This window comes from Zingiber officinale, chromosome 10A (genome assembly GCF_018446385.1).
Source record: "Zingiber officinale cultivar Zhangliang chromosome 10A, Zo_v1.1, whole genome shotgun sequence".
Lineage (NCBI taxonomy): Eukaryota > Viridiplantae > Streptophyta > Magnoliopsida > Zingiberales > Zingiberaceae > Zingiber > Zingiber officinale.
The window spans coordinates 48,233,577-48,253,851 of record NC_056004.1 but is presented as its reverse complement, the minus strand read 5'-3'; the positions used below and the strand labels follow the sequence as shown (position 1 = coordinate 48,253,851).

Here is a 20,275-nt window from a genome sequence, read left to right as displayed (position 1 = left end):
TTTACCAAACCATTTGAGGATATTCTCACGAAGGCCTTGAATTCTAACGAACATGGTGGACGTGTGAGAGGCATAGGAGCAAATGTCACTCCATCATCCTTCTTCAAGCTTGCTAGAGGGAAGGTGCAAATTGATAAGGCTGCCTATGAAAGGCAACAGAAAGAATTTAAGGAGGCAAAAGCTATGCTTTCTGATCAAGGTGACAGAATAGAAAAATTGGAAACAATGGTGTTGAAACTTTCTGGTTGAGAATTTGAGAGTGAGGAGAAGGGTAGCTGCTCAGTTAAACCACAATGCCTCCTCGATATAAAACCTGAAGTTGAACGTCATAGGCGCCTCTCAAATGAAGGCCTAGAAGAACATGATGATGATGATGTGAAAGTTATTGAGAAGGATTCGTCTTTATAGGTTAAATATATATTTCATGTTGATATTATTATCCCATCGTTAGTATCTAATGAATCTTGTAAAGAACTATCTGTTGAAGATTCATAAATTGTTTGTCTTATAGGGAAAAGCAGTGATGTTGTTATTGCAGCCTAGCGACAAGACTGTTGCATATGGGACAATTGTCTCTGTTAACGGACCTGGCAACTTTATTGATGATGTTCCATTACCCGTGAATTGCATGAGGATTGCCATTGATAAAGCAATTGATCAATCAGCACCACTGCCTGTTGCAATCCCGTCTGCATGTCAGAGTATTGGGGATGCTGTAGGTGGCCATGTGGCTTGGCCTGTGCACTTAATCAGCATGCGGGATGAGCTAAATGTGATAAAGTGTTGTCGAAATTTTGTGTACATTTAAAGTATGTCACATATCTAATATATATATGGTTGCATCTACATATGTAGAAGACCAGGAAGAAACAAGTTGACAACAGACAAGAGAAGAAGTTACAATCGTCCAATGTGCCAAGACCCTTACACATCTTATATAGTTATTTTCAGCGTCTTGATGAAACAGAGAATGTGATTTTGGAATTAGTTCCTGATGTATTTGGCATGGAGCGCACAGTCCATGTTAATTGCGATGACATATTTCCCTTTTGTGAATTGAAGCCAATCACAGACACTTGCATAGTTGTGTATATGTGGTAAGCTTTCAATTTAATTGGACTTTATTTATATGTTTCATTAATTTAGATTTCATAATTTTTTTGGGATATTTTCCAATTGTAGGCATCTTTATAGAAAGATGCAGGAAAAGATGTTGCTGCAGGATTTCAGATTGGTGGATCCAGTGCCTGTGGAATATGTACCATCAAGAAATCAGAATATAGATTTCATCCAAGAACAGTTGAATAAAAGGGCTTGTTACTTAAGCAGTAGGCTAATTGGTACCTCATCTGGTCAATTGGTTGTTGTGCCATGCAACGTTGGGTGAGTAAGAATAACATTATATATCACTCTCACTTGCATATTTTGAGAACTTGCAAGATGCATATATACACTAATTATATTTCTTTGTGTAGTTTTCACTGGATTTTGACTATCATCAATGTTGAGAAGGAGATTATTTTTTTGTTGGATCCTCTTAGTCACCGCATTCGTGATCAAGATTGGAAATATGTTGTCAACATGTAAGTTTTTTGGCTTCTTTTCTTACCTTTGTTGAAACATGTAAGTATTTTGATGTGGGAATACAATTCCCATGGGTTATATGCATGTAGGGCCTTGAAAATGTATAATGCGAAGGCTGGAAGGAAAGGGGAAAAACAACCAACATGGGTAGTTGTCAAGGTATGTCCTTTTGATTAGCAACTGTTTCACTATCCTTGAAGGAGTTATTCCAATATTTCTTTTCTAACATAGGCTCCTCAACAACCGGATGCGGAGCAATGTGGTTTTTATATCATGCGATATATGAAAGATATAATTGAAAATTTTGGAGTTGACCACAAGGATTCACTTCCAGCAATGGTAATAATACAATATTTACCCCTGGTGATTTTGATAATTTCTATGTTTTTCCCCTGGTGCTTGCTATGATTTTTTTGATACAAACCGGATGCTATGCTTTTGTTACAATGATTTTTTTTATACAAACCGGATGCTATGCTTTTGTTACAAACCAGATACTAGTTGGAGACTAAATGATTGCCTAAGAAGAAAGGAATTAGAGATTAGGAGCTGCAGTGAGTAGAGTGGCTGGATAAGCTATCTTAAATGGTAACCTTAGGATTAAAGGATTGATTACATTTTTTGAACCTGCTCAACTTCCTCTAAATATCTAACATATTGATACTCGAATTCAACCTACCCTATTAAGATAAATGGGTAATCAATAATAATCTTAATTTGATTGTTTAAATGTTGGGCTCCTGTTTCATAGCAAAAGGTTCATTTTGTGACTCGAAACTAAGTTTTTTTTTTATTGTTTAAGTGTACTTTCTGAATTTTGAGAACCAATTTTTTTTTGTACATCTACCATCAAGTATGACCCTACTTTATTAGATGCTATCATGTTTCTTTTTTTGCTTCAATTGGCAATCTGGTGGTTCGCAGAATCTGGAGTGTGGACAATCTGTTAAGGTTGTCTTTAATCAGATTTCGATTGTGCTACTAGAGATTCATAAATGAATATTTGTCAATCTAATCAGCTGGTTTGGCTTAAGAATAAGATCAGTAATAGCCAACCAAAGTCTAGTAAAAATGCCCTCAAAAGTAACTAGCTTTTAGGATAAATAGTCAGCCAATCAAATTTGAGAGAAAAAGAGAGGAGAACCTTCACTAGTGCAATTGGCGACCATGCACCACTCTTGTTGTCCGCTGTGCTGTAAGGCAGAGTTGACGGATGTAAGTGAGATATGTTAGGATCTTTATGTTCTTGAATTTGGGATCGTTTCCAAGGTCTTTCTGAAGTAAAATTGCTGCTTAGGATCTCAGCGTCCTATCATAATCGATGTTTCTGAGTTTTGTGACCTAGTGCCCTATGATTACAGTAATTGGCTAGTTTGCATCAAGAAAATTCCCTGCTCTTGATAAGAAAGAAGACCATTAAATAGCTTCCTGATTGTGAATACTTCATTACTTGTAAATTAACTAGATATACACTTTTCAGTTGATCTGTTACAGTAAAAGCCAGTAATAGAAACTACTTAACCAGATATACACTTTTAGACCCCCATCTTCATGCACATGGCTAACTGTACTGATGATGCAACATAGAAACAGGTAATTTGCTCCAGCTCCACTTAATTAACACTTTCACTACATATCAACCCACCTTGTGTTTACCTGCTTCATTGATTGCGTGGTGATGGTGAATTTTATAGCTTTTGCTCCTTATTGTATTATGTCTATTAGCCATGTGTATACAAAGGGCACAGTTGCATTCTTGCTTATGAGATTTGGAAGATGGCATCAGAGGTAGTACAATAAATAGTATATCTCTTCATTTGCTTGTTAACTACGAACATTTTCTTTGTTCTTCTATTCTTCCTTCACTGTTATATTCGTTATCTTCCACAGCAGCCTTTAAAAACTCAGTATTCTATTTTATTTGATACATGTACACATTTGTTTTAGTTATTTGACATATGGTGGATTTATGTGTTTTTACAGTTTACAAATCTTAAGTACTCCAGAGTTGAAATTGATGAAGTGCAGTTCGAGTGGGCTGAATGCATGCTAGATTACATTTGAGACAGTTGTACCTTGATATGTTAAAAGAATGTTATACTTTGATTTTGATATCTATTAGCTAGCTTTTGATGTAAAAAGAATGTTTGGGTATTTTATGGATATTGTTGTAAGAAGATTATTTATATAATTTGTGAATATTTGTGCATTTTATGGATATTATTGAATGAAGAATATTTGTATAATTTATGAATATTTGTGTATTTTTTTTGTTATTGTCGGTTTTAAAATCAAATCTGTGTTGTTAAAAAATATACATATTATATCGGTTTTCCACCACTGTAAAACCGGTGTTATTAACTAATATTACATCGGTCATTTACCGCTGCCAAAACTGGTGTTATTAACATACAATATTACATCGATTTTACACCGTTGATGAAACGGTGTCGTTAAGTGATACTACACCGGTTAATAACCGATTCGAAGACCGGTGTCGTTAAGTGATACTACACCGGTTTTAACGCGATGTCTAAAATGGCAGACTTTTAACATCGGCTTCATAGACATCGGTCGAAAATGAAATAGACACCAGTAGAAAACCGATGTCTATGATGGTTTTTGTTGTAGTGCTGGCGTTACCTACGAGGAGGTTCCGGTACAGATTATAGACCGGAAAGAACGTCAGTTGCGGAACAAGACTATCCGGCTGGTTAAAGTCGAATGGCAGCATCATACGGACGAGGAGGCTACTTGGGAGCTCGAGGATACTATTCGAGCTCGATACCCCCATATGTTCACATGAGGTATGTGGTTAAATTTACCGTTCAGTATCTATACTCTTTGCCTGTTGTTAGTATTTGCTGATGGTAGATAAGGAAATTTGGAGGACCAAATTTTTATTAGTGGGGGAGAATGTAAAATACCGAGAAAATGGCGAATAAGGATAAGTTAATTTTCTAGAATTTTAAGAAATTTTTCAGGAATTTTTCGGAGCTCGTATGGACGAGTTTACGGGGATGAAAACGGAGCCCCGGGAAAGCCTGTTTAGGCTACCCCATTTAAGAGAGGAAAAGTTTATTTATTTATATTCTTTTCTTTTTCTTTTCTTTTTCCCCCTAAACGACGTTTTCACTCCCTCACCGCCGAACCCGACGCGCCCTCTTCTTCATCCTCATTTGTGCCCTAACCTCCTTTTCCAACCGGCGCCGATCACTTCTCTTCATCTCCGGGTGGCGCCGAAGCTTCTTTCCCTTCTCCTTCTACTCCTTCCCATCTCCCTTCTCCTCCATCCCTGCACAAGCGCCGGCGAGCACGAGCCACTGCCGGCCGAGCCATCGCCGCCTGATTTGGCCGATTTCCTGAGCCCTAGGTTGGGTTCACAACCTGACCGAACCTCCACTCCCTCTCCTTGCTCTCGAGTCGACGCTGCTTGATACCGTGCTGCCGGCGGACATCGTCCGATTGCATAGGTGTTGTGCAGTCACTGATCCTGCTTTCTTCTCCGCTGATCACCGGAGGTTATTAGGTCATCTTCCTCTCAAGGTTGTCGCCTGCACAGGAAGATCTTCGGCAAGGAAGGGGGAGCCAAGCCCTAGCATCGATCTTCGCTCGCGATCAACCCATTGCTGGACAAGCCTTCCCTGATTCCATCTTTAGCCGATCTCCTCTCGTGCCTTACTTCCTCCACAAAGCAGACACCTTTGCGGAATTGATGTTGCATCACTGGAACAGCAGATTCTAACCGAGAAAGTATGGCTGCATCCTTACCTTTTTCCTCCTCTTTGTTCTGTTCGAGTGCCACCACCAGAGGGTGATCAATCTGGGTAAGCTTGTCTGGAATCTTGAAGAATTCATTGATAATGATCTAATTAGTTTCCGTTGTGATGTTCTTCCTGATGTTGGACTCGTGGGAGGCATAGGAACAACTCCTTGATGGACTTCCTCTAGGCAGATTTCTGTCCTATGCATTCTTGCGGCTGAGTAAGGTTTCGGTTGAAGTTTTGGGGGCTGTTTGAGGTGAGTGTGGTTGTGTTTGTTGGATTCTAGTAGATACATTCCTGTACAAATTTCTTCTTGGATTTATCATCTACTTTGGTTTGGATATTTATGTGGAATTAAACAGGGTGACCTAATCGACGTTGGATTAGGTTCTAGGTTTAGCTAGTTGTTGATTATGTGATTAGCTAAATAATATATATATGTATATCATGTGATTGCAGGACTTGGATTCGAGACGAGCGTTTCAACGTAGGACTTCTGGACACGATCTACGTATAAAGGCGGGTACCTTGACTTATCTTTTTGATATGTCTTGTTGATATGTCTAGTAGGTTATAGCCTTTAGTAATAATTATATTCGTCCTTGTTTCGGTACGTCACTACCGGATACTCGTCACATGCTTGTTTGCTCACCTGTTATGCATTTTCATGCTAGTACCCATATGATTATATATATGCTCAGTGAGGTAGTGACATACCATGCTTGTTATGTTCAGGACCTAGGGTTTTGATATCTTATCTGACCTGTGTACTTTAGATCTTCGTATTTGATCATCGATATTACGGTACTCATTTTATATATATGGATATGGTTATGCTGATCAGTTTATTGCTATGCTTAGTGTCATGCATCATGATTGCATGCTGTGCGATAGTCCGCTCCATTATTGTTCAGCACATCGCCAATTACATGGATCTGCACACACCACCACTCATGGGTTAGTGGTCGATTCAGGCAGAGTGTGTTGCAGCAGGGACTTTGTTTGGCTCCGTTAGTCCGCTCATGGGTAGCGTGATGCAACGTGTTAGCCAGTAGGGATTCCTCCCCGTCATCGTGTACCGGGAGTTGAGAGCATTGCGCTCCCCCATTTATGATTTGGGATAGGAGGATAGGTGTACTCCGACAGCATCCCGTCCACTCGGTCACTCATCAGGAGAAGTGATGGTAGAGTGCACGGTTGTCACAGCCCTACCCACTCGGTCTCACCATTATGTGTGAGATGACTGACTTGCGTCAGGGGTGACCAGGACGCATCATTGGCATCATACACATTTATGCATTTACTGCTTGTGTTTGCTGCACTTATATGCTGCATTTGGATGGATGCATATGTTTGTCATGCATACAGGATTTATGACACTTCCGGTCTGACGACCTGATTATTCTGATAGGTGGCCCTGGTGAGTACAGTACTCTTCATTCTTTTCTATTATGCATTACCTTCTTTTGTTCAGGAGACTGTACTCCATAGTTATTACTATTTGTTATAGTTTACTATACATGTCAACTAGGTATCTGCTGAGTTGTTGAACTCACCCCCGTGGACACTATATTTTTTAGGTACCAGGTTGTTTATGGTGTCGCTTGGAATATCCTGTCTGCTGGTCCCCACGTCACATCAGAAGACTTATCGATTTCACTTATGTTTTTGTTTGTTTATGTATCAGTTTGTTTAGCTCTGTACTCCGGTTTTATTTTTGGAGTGTTGATGCTGTTATGTGGTATTTTGTATTGGTTGTTGGTTGTGTAAGCCTAGCCGACTAGCAGTTTTTGTGTTTTGGTTTGTATTTATTTTCTGTCATTTTTCGTTGTGTTGGTTTTGTTCCAGCCGAGTGGCTGATGATATATACAACTGTGTGGTTGTGTATATATTCCAGCCGCATGTCGCTGATGTATATTGTGGATGTAGAAAGTTTCAGATTGTCCGCCGTACAGGGAAAGTGCTGCCAAAATTTCTTCGGACAGGGACTTTCCCGAGGCGTGACACCAAGTATTATGTCACCTTTAACCTGCTTGGACTTGGCCTTGCCAAACACCCGGTTTTATAAATCTGCCTAGATTTTGCCTTATCTAACCTCCAGTTAAGACTTTCCCTTGTCTAACCTCCAGTTAGGATTTTTCCTTCCAAGTCATCTGATCAACCTTGACCTGACTAGACTTAGCTCGTTTCTAAAAATCAAGTCTTGTTTGAATTAACTCTTGCTTGACCAAATAAAGGTGGATTGCACCAACACTTGCAATCTCAAATATCCACAGGACCTGAAATGGGTATAATCTGAGATCTCTAGGTCAAGCAGTGAATTTTAACCGAAATTCACTATTAGACCTAGTTATTTAGATTTCTGTAAACTTGTACCCATTCGATAGAGTTGAGTGAGGGGAAGATAAATATCATGCCAAATCTTGGTTCTAAATAAGTAACACTATGGGTTGGTGTGGGGAGATCATGATCAAATGTTCTAGTTAAAAGTTAACATAATACTAAAGCATCTTTAGGAAATTCAAAATAAGTAATGAATGATGCCTTTGGTCAAATCTTAGTTCTGATCTTAGGAGTTAATTTTAAAATAAATAAATTTAAATGGTATAAATTAACAAGTGAGTGGAAGAGAGAAATATTTGCTTTTTCCATAAGTAGAGAAAAAAAACTTATAAATATATTGTAATTAGGAACGGAATAGCAAATATTTGGAAAATAATTGAATGGCCTCACTATTGTATTATAATCTTGGGGCTGTTTTTTAATAAGTGGGGAGAGAGGGGAAAGAAAAGAGATATTGAGATGGTATGCATCAATAATTTTTATATTTGCTCTTTTAAAATTTGCCTCGAGTGATTGAAATATGTGATTGACATGCAATGGGCCCTCTAGTCTTTCTCAACGTATAGTGCACCATTTAGAAATCCCCCAGCTTTGCATGCACCATTTGATAAGTCTCCGAATTAAAAATTTCAATTTAATTCAGTTATATTTAAATTGATTTATTGGTTTTGACCTCTCAGTTTAAACTTAGACATTATGAGGTCTTGTAAGTTATAAATAAATGATTTTGATTTTTTACTATAAAACAAACGTGCATACAGGCACGAATTATTTAAAATGATTCTATGTAGGCTTATGCCGGTAGGAAAAAAAAAAAAATCAAAGTTCATATAATTTGAAAGAAAACATATAATAAAAATTAAATACATACATGTTCACATATTATTAGGAATATAATCAAATTGAACTTTTGAATATTTAAATTTGAATTATTTATAATTAAGTCGAGCTTAAATTTTATTTAACGAATATATTCACGAGTTTATTGAAATTTTTATCGAGTCTAAACGAATTTAATAAATATAAATTATAAATTTAAATATTCATTATAAATTAAATTATATATTTAGAGAAAATTATAATATTCTTATTAAAATTTATAATTTTATTTTAATAAATAAATTTAATAAATTTATCTATATTTTTCATAAGTTGAATGTAAAATCTATAAATTCAATATCAAAATTATTATTTTTTATTTAAAAATTAATTCATGAGCTTACTAATAAATATGTTCACGAGTTAACGAACGGAGTATTATAAAACTTGAATTTGATTTGTTTATCACTAAACAACCTTAAACAGGTTTTTTATCAAATCGAACTTCAAATATCTTACGAACGACTTGATTCATTTATACCCCTACATATTATACAAAGTTATCTCATTCCTCTTTAGACTCATCTGTCAATACCAATGGAGAAAAAGTTTAGAAAAATTTGCAAGTAATACTTCCCAAATATTTAAGAACTCTCAACAAGAAAAAAATGCTCTTCTCTACAGGTTTATGATCCCCAACCGCCTATAAACACACCGTGATGCATCTCTTAGGCACCAAAACTCTCCATAATTGAGAAATTTGTGGCCTCAGTCATCACCAAACAAAAACATTTAGTTAGTCGAATGCCAAAAAACAACAAAATACTCCTTTAAGAAGCTATTCTCTACTCTACATGTCCCTTGATCTCTCTTAGGCTCCTAATGCACTACACATCTGTTAGGCTCTTGAATGTTTACCATATAAATTAAGAGTCTCAATTATTACCATTAACACAAATCATATTAAAAATTATAAAAGAAAGCTAAAATAAAATATCTTTGACGTTTGGAACATAGCCAAGCAAAGTGGACCCATATCTTGCCAAACCCATCCCAACCCATTTTGTACCATCCAGCATTTTAGCAATAACATCTAGCTTTATTTTGATTGTAGTCGATGCAAGATAAAAGTAATTATAACTATAATCTTAGGAATCATTGAATCTCCAAGAACTTTCTAATTATCCGATCTTGCTTATTGACAATCTCTACCATTGAAAGCAGATCTACACTTCCTGTGACTTAACGGAATCGCTCATGAAGCTGGTGAGATGGTATGATTTGTCTTCATGTGAATCTCAAGTTTAAAATGTCTAGTAATACCAGATATCAACAGAACTCTCCATGTTCACTAGGACTCTTTTTCACATCAACATGTGCAAATTCTGATTGCAGCTACGACTGAATGTGGCACAGGCAACACTAACCGACCTGCTGAAGGTATCAGAAAAGATAACATTACTGATGCAACTGAAACTCATCAGAAAAGATAACATTATTGCAGTTGCTGAATGTACCAGTAAAGATAACGTTATGGGCAAAGCTAAATAATGCAAAACTTATCTTTATAACATCAGAGTCTATTAGAGCAAAGGGTACATCAAAAAGTTGAACAAACAACTTTTCTAAGAACCAAGATGAGGCATTTAACAATGCTTACTAATCAGCTTATAGTGCAGCAGCAAAATTATTACTCGTGGACATCTAAAGTTAAAAGACTCGAGATGACGATCATGATTTTTTGAGAAGCTTTATTAGGGTAACCTTCATTGAAGAAAAACTGTTTGTACCTGCACTATTACAACATGAGACATATAAGACAAAGGGAACTTACCTAAGCCATATATACATAAATAAAGAAAAACTGACTTTAGAAAACATCATTAGGATATCAAGAAGGATTTTAACGCACACTAATAAATAGTTATTCCAGGTGAAGAACCACAGCAAAGACTACAAGAAACAAATTAGTCCTCATAAAAAACTACTTAGTGAGCTTTGTTCTTATCTCATAACCTGCATTTAGAAAATGTATCAAGATATTTCAAAATGAAAATGTGCTGTCTTTTAACTACTAATCTTTTGTTGGATTTGTCTTTTCTTATAGACTCAGTTAGGTCAACTATGATAAAACGTTATAATGCAAACAATTTGGACATGGAGAGCAAAAGAATATATTACAATACATCACTTTTTTCAGCTCTATCAATTTTCATTTCAATTTATCCCCGTGCTCAATCTTCTTTGAACATGGTGTCGACAACATATGAAATTGATTTTTAACCTAATAAATTTGACATGAGGCCCAGACAAAGGAATCTTGAGAGTCTGGTAAAACAAATTGGCATTTTAAAGCATTTCAAAAATTCAGGTGAATGAAAGAGGCACTGTGAATTTTTTCATACAATAATCAAAACTTAGTGGCTTAAAATATTGACTCATAAGAAACCAGAAAACAAATCTGAATGTTGATAAAAAGAAAGGAACAGAGGAGCAGGCATTAGAGCTGAAGAACTAAAGCTCTTAATATTATTTTCAGGAGTATCTCAAAAGGACAAAATTTGTCAAAAGTTGAAACCACTAATATTAATTGATATACTTGCCAAATATAAATAAATAATCTATCAGTGCAATAGGAACTCTCAAAAGGTACATGAAATGTTTTTAAAACTTAAAATGATAGTTTGTACCATTTATGAAGCTAACACTCATTCTTTGTAGTTATGGAACCAACCAACATTCCTGATTGTATTGCGCAACAAAGTCTTCATTAAGTTTTAGTGCAGCCCTTCCTCAGATTTTCCTGATACCCTTCATACCGCTGTCATGCTATCTTTTGGCTTCTAGCAAATGCCCAACAATATTGTTTTCTACCATGCTTAATTAAGACATGTAATCTTGAACTGCTAATTAAAATGTTTCATGGATTCTAGAAGGTAATCATTTTGAATTACTATTCAATTATTGTGCATTGTCTTTTCTAATACTCTAATACTATTCAATTACTATAGCCCAAAGTGTACTAACGTAATCAGCACTCTTGATAAATTGAAAAGCATCTAAATTACCAATATAGAGATGAATATCCATTAGTTAACAAATCAATTAGGTTTAAAAGCCTTCTTATAGGCTGTGAAATAGTTAACCAAAGCAAAAGACAAAAATTAACAAGCACTTACTTCTGAGGTTACTAAAATACCTAGAATTATCTATCGTGGCCCATGATACAATCAAGCAGTCCACAACAATTCCACCACTTTGTATGGTTCACCACCAGTGGAACATGGGGTAAGACCTGCATAACTCCATATATTACCTAATTAGTACATTAATTCAAGTCAAGAGGGTAGCCACAAGAGTTCAATTTTAGAACCTCAGTTGCCGGTAATGCCTTGCCTCCTCCAGCAACTTGACAAGCTTCACGAATCTCACCATCTTGTTTGAGGACTCCATTAACATCACGGACGTGTGCACCTTTTAATCCCTGATCACCTGAGGTCTTCTCATGAACATTGGTAGCAACCTCAGTGATTTGGCTATTCTCCTCGGGCAAAGTAGTAATCTCTTGGATGGAAATAATTGATTCTTCAGAGGGTTGCTTAACTTCATTCTTGGATTCGGTAAATTCATCTGATTTAGCTTCCGGTGCATCTGAGGACAATAAAGCTACTTCCTTTACTGCAATAACAACCTCGGTCATTTGGTTTCTCTCCTCTTGCACAGAAATAATCTTTTCGACACAAACAGATGATTGCTCAACAGAATTCCTATCATCCTTCTCAGATTGGGCAAATAATTCTGATATAGCATCCGATGTAACTGTAGGCAATAAAGATACTTCCTTTGCGGCCAAAGCAACCTCCTGCTCATCTTCCTGCATGAAGCCCGCTTCTTTTAGGTTATTCGTCGAACTCTCCAACACATTATCGACAGCATCAGATCCAAACCACTCGTTTGAGGATCGTGAGGGTCGGCTCTCGACATATGGAGAAGACGGGGCAGAGGAATATGGTGGGGACTGGCAGTCGCTCTCTGTGCTCTCGTGCGGAATCAGATCCTCTTGTTGCCCGGCATCTGAAGAAACCGTGACCGGAAGCCACAAAATGAAGAAAACAACGGAAAAGAAAAACAAAGGGGAAGAGAAAAGAAAATACCTATAGGACCATCGGAAGGGAGGAGGGTAACCACACTCTGCATCTTCTCCTTGCGCCTGGCGGCTCTTCGCTTCCTAGGACCCGACGGCATGGTGATTGGATCAAGCAATCGATATAAAACAGATAGAATCTAGAAGGAGGAGGATAGAATCTAGGAGGAGGAGGAGAAGGAGGATGGTTTTGGAGAGAGGGATGGGCGGGAGGGAAATGAAATCGAGGTAGAGTCGATTGAAAGGATGAGGGGCGGCCCAACTCGAGATTCCTGTCCTGCTGCCACCGTTTTTGTTCCTAATCTGCAACCACACGAAATAAGAAGAAGACGACAAAAGTTTATAGGAACTTGATTTAACTCCTTTATTTCACTAAAACGTCTGACTTTGCAACATTTTACTCTGTACATCATATTTTGAGCTAAAATGATGTATTACAATAAATTTCAGGTACTAAAATGAGACTATACGAATCAGTCTAACTGGGGGTTTAATCTGCATAAATGACATTCGAGTGGAGTCGAACTAAAATTGTATAAAATTATAAGGCAGAAGTTCATGAAGCATCCTTTCTATCCATGAACATCTCTTTTAACAACTATTAAAATAATTTTTTATTTTAAAATGGCCCTTTTTGTATATACAATTGAGGTGTTCAAGTTTTACCATTAATTAGAACCATTTATATATATTTGATATACTAGGCGACGCTTTGTGCGTGACCGTGAGCGACGCGTAGACGTGGCGTTACTAGCTCGATTTCCCTACAAACTATTGGGACCAAAATGTAGCTAGAGGAGGTGGTGAATAGCTCTTCACGATCTTGTGTTCTTCGTTGCTTTGTTTCTTCGATGATGTACAGCGGAAAATACAAGAAACAACAACTACAATGCTGACACAAGAGATTTACTTGGTATCCACCTCAAGAAGAGGTGACTAATCCAAGGATCCACACACTCACGCACCCTCCACTATAAAATTACTCCTTTACGGTAACTACCAAAGGCGGAAAAGCCTTACAATACTCTCAATACAAGAAGAAAGCAAGGGAAGACAAATACAAGAAATATCTTATAAGATATGCAATGAAAACCCTAACCCTAACTTCTTCTTCTTGCTGTAAATCCGTCTCTTGACTTGGAAATGCCTCCAATAACCTTCAAGATCTGGCGGTGAGAGCTCTGTAGAGAAACTGTGCAATCGCTGTAGAGAAGAGATGGCAGAAGTACCGAAGACACGCTCGCCAACGGCTTTATCTGCGCCAACGGTAGAATCTAAATCGATTGGATTGCTCCCAATCGATGGGGGAGGCTTTGGATCGATCGGCCGATCGATCCAGAGAGCCTCTGCGCTCTATGGAATCGCCCTGAATCGATTACCTGATCGATTCAAGGCTTCTCGAGTGATTTCCAGCGCTCCAATAGATCGGTCGATCGATTGGAGGTTTCAATTGATCAACTGATCGATTCAGAAGCTTACTATTCGCTCAGAAACTCTCCCAATCGATTGGGAAGTTTTGATCGATTACCCAATCGATATAGACATTTTCTGCGTGAAATCGCATCAACCAATCGATTGAACCCCCCCCCCCCCCCTCAATCGATTGGCCAATCGATTGAAAAAACTGTGTAGAGTTTGAAATTAGCTTCGTTTCGCATCCGAGATCACCTCATTCCGATATCCGAGTCAAAAGTTATGGCATTCGGAAGTTTACTACGTTCGAACTTCCTAGTTCCATGCCAACTCCCTATTGGACTTATGACCGCTAAGAGTTCGGTCAACTTTTGACTCATCTAGACATTTTCTCCTCGCGCCAAGTGTCCGGTCAACCTTGACCCACTTGGACTTACCATCTCATGCCAAGTATCCGGTCCTCCATGACCCACTTGAACTTCCTTCCACCAGATGTCCGGTCATCCTTGACCCATCTGGATTTCCTCTTGCCAAGTATCCGATCAATCCTTTTACCTACTTGGACTTCCAAACACCAGGTGTCTAATCAACCTTGACCCACCTAGATTTCCACATGCCTGGCTTCACTCACCAGGTCTTTCAATCTGCCTAGCTTCACTCACTAGGACTTCCTATCTGTCTGGCTACACTCACTAGGACTTTCACCTAGCTTCAACCACTAGAATTTTCACCTGGCTTCACTCACCAAGATGTTCCAACTGCCTAGCTTCACTCACTAGGTCTTTCACCTGGCTTCACTCACCAAGATTTTTCTTTCTGCCTAGCTTCACTCACTAGGACTTCCCAGTCAAGTATCCGGTCAATCTTGACCTACTTGACTCTTCTTCAAACTCAGACTGGTCAAACCCTAACCAGAGGGGAATTGCTCCAGCAATCTCCCCAATCAGATGGTTACACCTGTAATCTCCACGTATATTATCTATATTGTTAAACATCAAAACTCAAATATAGAGACTCAAGCTTGAGCCAACTCAAGCTTAGTCAACCAGGTCAACCTTGACCTAGGGATATTGCACCAACAATCTCCCCCTTTTTGATATTTGACAATACCTTTAAGTTAGGCTAATCTCATACCCTCAACTTCCTTCATGCCAATGTATGAATGAGGGTTTCCTTCATTCTCTCCCTTTCCTAGAGGATAAACTCCCTCTTTAGGTAATAAAGGCCTAACTTAACCACACATTCTCCCCCTATTGGCACACATCAAAAATTCTCTCCCTGAAGAGTCACTCACCATTGTTCACAACTTCACTCATTGTGTTCAACACGATAATGAAAGTCTCATACCCTTCATTATCTTTTAATGTTCACCCTTAAGCATTTATGCTAAGGAAGGTTAACCACCTTCCAAGGTGTATGAAAAATAGATTTTTATGTCCTTAAAGAGTAACTCCCCCTAAAGACATGCACGTAATTTTTGTCATTGCACCAACAATGACTTGGAATCCCTAAACATATAGGAAACCCAAATTTAGAAGTTTTGAGGTTCAAAAATTCAATATTGAAACCAAACCTCAACCTCTACTTAGTCTTCCTTAACCAATCCATCCTTGTTTCATCATAAAAACTCCCCCTAAATGTATACAAATGTGTTTTGAGGGGTAAGGAGGGGTTATATAGACTAAAAAAATTGTTGAACTCTAGCTTACCCAACCAAAATCAACATTTCAATTGATTGGAGTTGGGTCCCAATTGATTGAACCCAGCTGAATCGATCCACTGATCGATTCAGACTGCGTCGATCCAGCGAGCTTCTGCTTACGAGAAATACCTTCTCAATCGATCGCCTGATCGATTGAGGCACTCCAATCGATCGGGTGATCGATTGAAGCTCTGAAAATGCTGAAATTCACTTTCAGTCAATTTCAGAAACTCCCCAAGAATTCTACAAAATTCAAAAAATCATGAAAATTCATGTAGACATTCCTTAGGGCATATACTATCAAGAAAAAAATAGTTTTCTATAAAAATACTTTCTATTTTCCAAGATTGATACAAACTTGAAAACTTATACAAACTTTAGTATTTTCTTCTAGTTTGTGTCTAACTTTCCAATGATGATTACTATCAAAAGATAGTCTTCATCAAGGTTTTCTAAAAGCATTTTAAAACTTTTTTCAAAACCAATATCCAACCATGTTCTTTGGGCTCAATGCACATGACTTGTACATTAGCTTTCCCAATGATTGGAAAACACATAACTAGTGTTGTTTTGATGAACTTAAAACTCAAAAGAATGCACTTAATCAATACCTTGAGTTTTGTTCATCACCCTAACATCTCACTTGTATCTAATGTGTACGAAACCACATACAAGTCACCTTATAGTTCTTTAGTGAGATGTAAACTTTGGTTTTGCCCTAATCTTAGGGATTATGCATATCTATCTAGGTATTTTGAGGTTAGGAACATCTACCAAGGATGTTACTTTTTAATGAATGTCATTTGTCCTTAGTTTGCAAGGAATTAAAATAATGCATGATGCGTTATGACATACATCAAAGATAAATAATTTTCAAAAGAAAATTTCCTATGACTATATGATGGATGTATGACATGACATGGTATTTTTGTGTTTTTCATAATAAGGCATGAGTGCAAGAATAAATATGATGTCATGACATATGATGGGCAAACAAAGCATGGCAACTTAGCATAAATAAAATACCTAGAATGACTATCTAAGTATCCTTAAACCTTAGCTAACTTAAAGTTTAAACCTAGATTTCCCAATATTTCCCAAAAAAATGCCAAAACCCAATTTTGACATTTCCTTTGCTTTTCCTACATTGTGTCAATTTAAATTAAGCATATTCCTCAAATTTTGGCACAAATTTACTCATTTCAAGAGTAAATCATAATCCTTTTCATTTTCAAAGGTTATTGTTAACCTTTGAAAATGCTCTTCGAGTGTCAACTTCATCAAAGTTGGGTTAACTACCCTTCTAATCGGAGTTGACACTCTCTAACCCATCTAAGAGGTAGAGAAAATGCTCCTAGGAACCCAAAACCTATTGGTGCTCCTTGGATGCTCTAAGTATTCACTAGGGATAACTTCCCTAGATACCTTCCTAGTGACCTTGTTAGGCTTCTTAGAGTCCTTAGTCATCTTTTCTAGGTCAACTCTAGGGATTTCTTCCCTTGTGACATTCTTTGTGACTTTCTTAGATTTCTTAGAAGTCTTAGTCACGTTTGTTGTTGCAAAAATACTTTTAGGGATAACTTCCCTTGTATTTTTGACTTGACCACTAGGCTTAGGGTTAGTTCCATAACTATATGGAACTCTATGGTAAGAAGGCACATCCTTTTTGGTTTTAGTTTGTATCCCAAACCTCTATGACCCTTGGATGACCCTTGTTATCCTAAACCTAGATTTTGCTCATTTTTCCCTTTTAGAATATTTTCCATCCTTTTAGGGTCTTTTCTAATTTATCAAGTCTTGACCTCAAGACTTGATTTTCTCTCATTAAATCCTTAGTTTTTAGTTTTTCATTTAATCCTTGAGCAATTTTATTTTTAGGCTTGTAACTAAAATCCTTAGAATTCTTGCCTAAACTTTTATCTACCTTCCTAGACCTAGGTGTTGTAGTTTTAGCATGAAGAGCTACATGTTTTTCCTTAATGCTATCATGCTTCCTATTTTTATGGTAAATAGTATTAAAATGATATAAATTAGAACTAGCATGCTTTTTACCATTATTTAAAGGGGTAGGCTCAACAAATGATACCTTGCGTTTTACCTTGGAGGCTCCCCCTTAAGTTGTGCTTCCTCCTTGAGCCTTGACCGCTTTCTTCCCCTTGGGACATTGACTACAATAGTGCCCCTTTTGATTGCAAGAGAAGCACACAATGTGCTCCTTGCTCTTCTTTGTTCCGGGAGCCGTCTCTTTGGGCTTCTCCTTGCCCTTTAGTGCCACTTGGTTCTTCTTTTTGGCCAATTTTGGGCATTTGCTTTTGTAGTGTTCATGTTCCCTACACTCAAAACATATAATATGATTTTTATTCTTAATTGAACCATTTTTACCTTCATGTGTAGGGATGACACTTGTTCCTCCATTTGATGTTTCTTGATTTTTGGAGGATGCAACATATTCTTCTCCATTTGACCCGGATATAGAAGCTGTTAGGAACTAGGGCGCTAAACACGCGAAAGCACAGCGGAAAACATCTAGTTTCTTTACAGAAGATCCATGCGAAAGGAAACCATATACTAAGTACTAATTCTTCTACATGAGAAAGTTATACCTTTGCTGCATGTCCTTCGCAATCCCGATAGTAATGTTTTTTTAAATGCGGATCTCAGTGTGATCAGTACGTTCGCGCCTCTACCGTATCCACACTAACACATTTTCCGTCCGTCTCACAAACTCACAACTTGGAGAAGAAACAACCTTCGTTGTGCTAGCAACTCTACAAGGTTGTTTTTGGCCAAGAGAAGAAAAGGAAGAAGAGCAAAACCATGAAGAGCACACTCACCCAAAAGGTCACTTCATCTATATAAGGTGACTTCACAAAAGGGTTACTTTACCAAATAGGTTACTTCACCAAAAAGGTTACTTTACCAAAAAGGTTACTTCACCTAAAGGTTACTTTTATAAATGACTTTTGTATTTATCCAATGAATACAAAATATTTTTGTCTCTTGATCTTCCTTTTGATTAATGATATATTAATCTCTATTAATATTCATTAATTTTAATGGGTTGGATTTAGAATATTGGATTAACCATTAACCCAATAAGCCACTAACCCAATAAACCAATGAGTCTAACCCATTACTCAATAAGTCTAATCTGAATTCATTCGAGTCTAACTCAATGTGTATAATTCGGATTAAACTTAACCCTATAATCCATCTCCAAGTCAACGTGTTCTTTGTGTGTGACCCAATAGGCTCTCATAACGTTGGCAATGTATCTAAAACCATTTAGATACATAAGCAATGAGTAGCATCTAGCAAGGCATCATTGCTACCCAAGTGATGAGAAGGTCAAGATCCGACCTAACCTATCCATGGCTATTATCTTGTATGACTTGGTCCCTCTATCCTTGATATCTAGGTTGATCAATGAGGCATAGACCGTGTCATCCTCTTATCAACCTTTGTGTTTCTTGATCTCTAAGTAGACACACTCAATAAAATAAGCTCAATATCTCATATTGACTCATTTGCGCATGACCATGCTTTCTTATGTTCTACTAATCAAGGAGTCCGCAGATATCACTTCTGTCATATGGAAGGGATAGATCTCATCTACATCACTCACATCCCTTCGCATAATTCATTGCATACCCAGTGATTGACTTTATTGTCCACCTTGTTACAGGTGGCGTTTGTCGATACCAAAGTATACAACTTTTTATGTAGGGAACCGTAGTGACTTCAGGTCAAAGGACTATTCATACCAATAGTCACATGAGAATGTTTATGATACTCATATAACGATCCATGAAACATTCTCATGGTGGGTCATTCAGTATATATTCTCTAATATATACTCATGTGTCAACCTGATATCTCATATCCATGACTTGTGAGATCAAGTCATCCGTTGACATACATGCTAGTCTCAACGCATTAATATTGTCCTTTGTATATTAATGCTTGACTAGGAATAGTTAAGAGTAGTATTCTCTACAATATCTCACTATCAATTCAACCAATTGATATATTGTAGATAAGAACCTACTACTGAAGGACATTATTATACTTATTCAATTGGCACTGAACTGAAATAAATATAATAACCAACTTTGCCTTTTATTAATAATGATATATGATACAATAATGTGCCCTTTACAATCATCTCATAATTAGTACTAGGTCTAATACTAACAGAAGCTTCTCTTTCTTCTTGATCCGATGTCAACAAAGGTCTCTCCCCCTCAATCCTAGAGGTGGAGACTTCATCTTCCTCTTCATCCTCTTGTACATGAAACAAGGAATATGCGCCTGTTGGTGCGGTTAGCACTAACGATTTAACCTAGATTTTGATGAATGACAAATAGGTTAAGTTAGGTTTATTGTTGATCTAACACTCTGATCGAGTGTGCAGGATAAGTCCAGACAGGTCGACGGGCTGACCGGATGTCTGGCACGAAGCCCATCTAGGTCGATGGGCTGACCGGATAGCTGGCACGAAGTCCA

General features: G+C 37.5%; 1 protein-coding gene across 10 annotated transcripts; it reads right to left on the bottom strand.

The window, feature by feature from the left end:
• Window positions 1-9,588: 9,588 nt before the first annotated feature.
• Window positions 9,589-12,955, bottom strand: LOC122028023. Of its 10 annotated transcripts, none has more exons than XR_006124600.1 (5): window positions 12,665-12,954; window positions 11,884-12,584; window positions 11,690-11,805; window positions 10,171-10,300; window positions 9,589-9,944 (listed from the first exon to the last, which is right to left on the bottom strand). XR_006124600.1 is itself a non-coding variant. In XM_042587045.1 (4 exons), exons 1-3 carry the CDS (start codon window positions 12,753-12,755, stop codon window positions 11,716-11,718), a joined length of 882 nt encoding a protein of 293 aa, XP_042442979.1. In that variant the 5' UTR covers window positions 12,756-12,955; the 3' UTR covers window positions 9,589-9,944; window positions 11,690-11,715. The 10 variants fall into 10 exon arrangements, 8 of the variants coding, with proteins under 8 accessions (XP_042442979.1, XP_042442980.1, XP_042442981.1 ...); XR_006124601.1 differs by having other exon boundaries at window positions 9,589-9,941; XM_042587045.1 differs by lacking the exon at window positions 10,171-10,300 and having other exon boundaries at window positions 12,665-12,955.
• Between the last annotated feature and the right edge of the window lie 7,320 nt (window positions 12,956-20,275).

Excerpts from the sequence above, each read along its gene's own strand:
- LOC122028023 (XM_042587045.1), bottom strand. The coding sequence starts at position 12,755 with ATGCCGTCGGGTCCTAGGAAGCGAAGAGCCGCCAGGCGCAAGGAGAAG. Across the intron at positions 12,585-12,664 it reads CCCTTCCGATGGTCCTATAG|ATGCCGGGCAACAAGAGGAT; the intron begins GTATTTTCTTTT and ends CGGTTTCTTCAG. Across the intron at positions 11,806-11,883 it reads AGGCATTACCGGCAACTGAG|GTCTTACCCCATGTTCCACT; the intron begins GTTCTAAAATTG and ends GGAGTTATGCAG.